Consider the following 3,096-nt stretch of genomic DNA (forward strand, 5'->3'; position numbering starts at 1 on the left):
AGGAACTATCAAGCTGAAATGAACAGATATAAATTAGTGACACAAAAACATACCAAATTATACAACACAATAGTAAGGTGAAATATAAAGTCAGATTTCAAAAACTAATTCTAGAATACAATGGTGTGAAAATCACTTAACTGTAACAGTTGAAGGAAAAAGTATTAAAATAACAATATATACAGTAATTTGTTAATGAATACACAATATAAAAAGAAGTAGGGGCGCCTGGGTGGCTCAGTCGGTTGAGCGCCGACTTCGGCTCAGGTCACGATCTCGCGGTCTGTGAGTTCGAGCCCCGAATCGGGCCCCTGTGCTGACAGCTCAGAGCCCGGAGCCTGTTTCAGATTCTGTGTCTCCCTCTCTCTGACCCACCCCCATTCATGCTCTGTCTCTCTCTGTCTCAAAAATAAATAAACGTTAAAAAAAAAAAAAATTAAAAAAAAAAAAGAAGTAAATTGTGATATCAAAAACACAAAATAGAGGAGTAAAGGGTGGATATCTTATATGCAATTGAAGTTGCTATCAACTTGAAATAGATTGTTTTATCTCTAAGATATTTTATGTAAGCCTCATAGTAACAACAAAGCAGAAACGCAGAGTCGATTCTCAAAGGCATACCACCACAGAAAATTACCTTTTACAAAGGTAGGCAGAAGCGGGGGCACCTAGTTGGTTCAGTCATTTAAGAATCTGACTCTTGATTTTGGCTCCAGTCCTGATCTCAGTTTGTGACATCAAGTCCCTTCTCTCTCCCCTCTCTCTGCCCTTTCCCCTCTCATTCTCTCTCTCTCTCTCTCAAAATAAATAAACATATTTAAAAAAAGGTAGGCAGAAACAGAAGAAACAATGGAAATTCAAAACAGACCAAAAGCAATTAACAAGATAAACTATAAATTATATCAATAATTCATTCTAAATGTTAATGGATTAAATTCAATCAAAAAGGACATAGTGACTGATTGGAATAAGAAAAAAGAAGACCCAACTATGCCTACAGGAGACACATTTCGGATTTAGGGGCAAATATGGACTCAAAGTAAATCAACAGAAAAGAAATTCCAAAACAAAAGAAAGCAGGGGTAGCTATACTTATATCAGACAGAATAGATTTTAATCCAAAAAATGATAACAAAGGACAAAAGATTGTATAGGGATAAAGGAATCAATCCATCAAGAAGATATGACAAATATAAGCATTTGTAGTTCACCTCCAAGAGATACTGCCATTCTAGCAATGCCCTACTGTCATGAAATAAAGCTCCTATTATGGAATTTTAGGCATTGGAATTAAATTAATGGGGTAGGGACACCAAATGAAGTAAAAATGCTTTCCTGTGACTCCCACAAGACCACATCAGTAGGAAAGCAAAACATAAACTTCATTCTTCAAGTCCACAGACTTTCCACACACCATATGCTAACACCAAAAGGCAAAATGCATGAACCCAAGGTTGTACAGGCAGAAGATGATGGGGTGGGAATTCCAAATGGAAATTCCAGTCTAGATGATCCCTCCTGAAATCTGTGCACTTTGCACTATGGACAACAGGAGAAGAGATGCAACTCAATTTGAAAATTCTCCGAAATACAGACAGCAATGAAAGAGCTACAACTGATAACAAGGAGTATAAGGGGCTCATTTATCTACCACAAAAAAATATATATGAATAAGCTAACTTTTGTTCTGTTCTTTACATTTGACCAAAAACAGAATGCATATATAGTCCTGTTCTGAAGAATTTTTTTTTCATTTTTTCATTTTTATCCCACTTCTGAGTTCACTTTCTTCTCCCACAGCTTCCTCATGGCATTTTTCACCTCTGCATTTCTGAGTGTGTAGATGATAGGGTTCAGCATGGGGGTGACAACTGTGTAGAACACGGCCACCAGTTTGTCCTCAGTGAAGGTGGAGGAGGGTCGCATGTAGAGGAAGATGGCAGGTCCAAAGAACAAGAGGACCACTGTGATGTGAGAGGCACAGGTGGAGAGGGCTTTGCGCCTCCCCTCTGCAGAATGGTTCCTCAGGTTGTACAGGATGACAATATAGGAGGACACCAAGATGAGGAAGGAGAACACAGAGATTAATCCACTGTTGGCCAACACAATAACCCCCTCCACAGAAGTGTCAGTGCAGGCAAGCTTGAATAACGGATGGAGGTCACAGAAGTAGTGGTCAATCACATTGGGACCACAGAACGGCAGTTGAACAGTAACAAGGATCTGGACCATGGAGTGAATTATGCCCCCGAGCCAGGAAACAGCCACCAGAAGGCGACACACAAACTGGCTCATGATGGTGGTGTAGCGAAGAGGTTTGCAAATGGCCACAAAGCGGTCATAGGCCATTACCGTCAGCAGGAAGATCTCAGTAACTCCAAAGAAGTGGAAGAAGAATATCTGAGCCACACACCCCTCCAGGGAGATGGTTTTAATCTTGGCAAGTAAGTCTGTGATGAATTTAGGGACAACAGTGGAGGAGTAAGTGATCTCCACCAGGGACAAGTAGCTAAGGAAGAAGTACATGGGGGAACGCAGACTCTTACTGACATTGACTGTCAGAACAATGAGACCATTGCCCACCACTGTCGCCAGGTACACAGGAAGAAACATCACAAAGCATGCCCTCTGCACTTCTGGATCCTGGAAAAGACCGACGATAATTAACTCGGTCACGTTATTTGTACTCGCCATGGAATCTAATCAGGTGTTCTGGGCACAGGTAATGAGAGACCTGTAATAAAACAGACACTGATTGCAATCAGTTCACCTCATTTATAGCACATTAGACAGTATAAACCACTTTGCCCATTCATTTAGCCCATATGTACTCATTCAGCATTAAATATAGGCAATCTAATGACAGCTCGTATATTAGAAAATTATGGCTCAGGGAGATGGTTATTTACCCAGGATCACACAGAAAGCGGTGAATTCTGGGCCTCAGAGCCAGGCTTTCAGACTTCAGCCAGTATTCTTTCTAGTTTGCTACAAGAGATTCTGAATTTTGGGAGCCATTCAACTTCATAGTCTTTATTATCTTCATTGCATTTGAATAGCTCTCTTCTGTTGGGGAATCCTCATGAGACACTTCTA

The 3,096-nt window shown here is 40.5% G+C and overlaps 1 protein-coding gene across 1 annotated transcript; it reads right to left on the reverse strand.

The window, feature by feature from the left end:
- Positions 1-1,764: 1,764 nt before the first annotated feature.
- On the reverse strand, positions 1,765-2,730 carry LOC125933823 (olfactory receptor 4B1-like). Its single transcript, XM_049647021.1, has one exon. It carries the CDS (start codon positions 2,692-2,694, stop codon positions 1,765-1,767), a length of 930 nt encoding a protein of 309 aa, XP_049502978.1. The 5' UTR covers positions 2,695-2,730.
- Between the last annotated feature and the right edge of the window lie 366 nt (positions 2,731-3,096).

The sequence above is a fragment of the Panthera uncia genome, chromosome D1 (genome assembly GCF_023721935.1).
Source record: "Panthera uncia isolate 11264 chromosome D1, Puncia_PCG_1.0, whole genome shotgun sequence".
Taxonomy (NCBI): domain Eukaryota; kingdom Metazoa; phylum Chordata; class Mammalia; order Carnivora; family Felidae; genus Panthera; species Panthera uncia.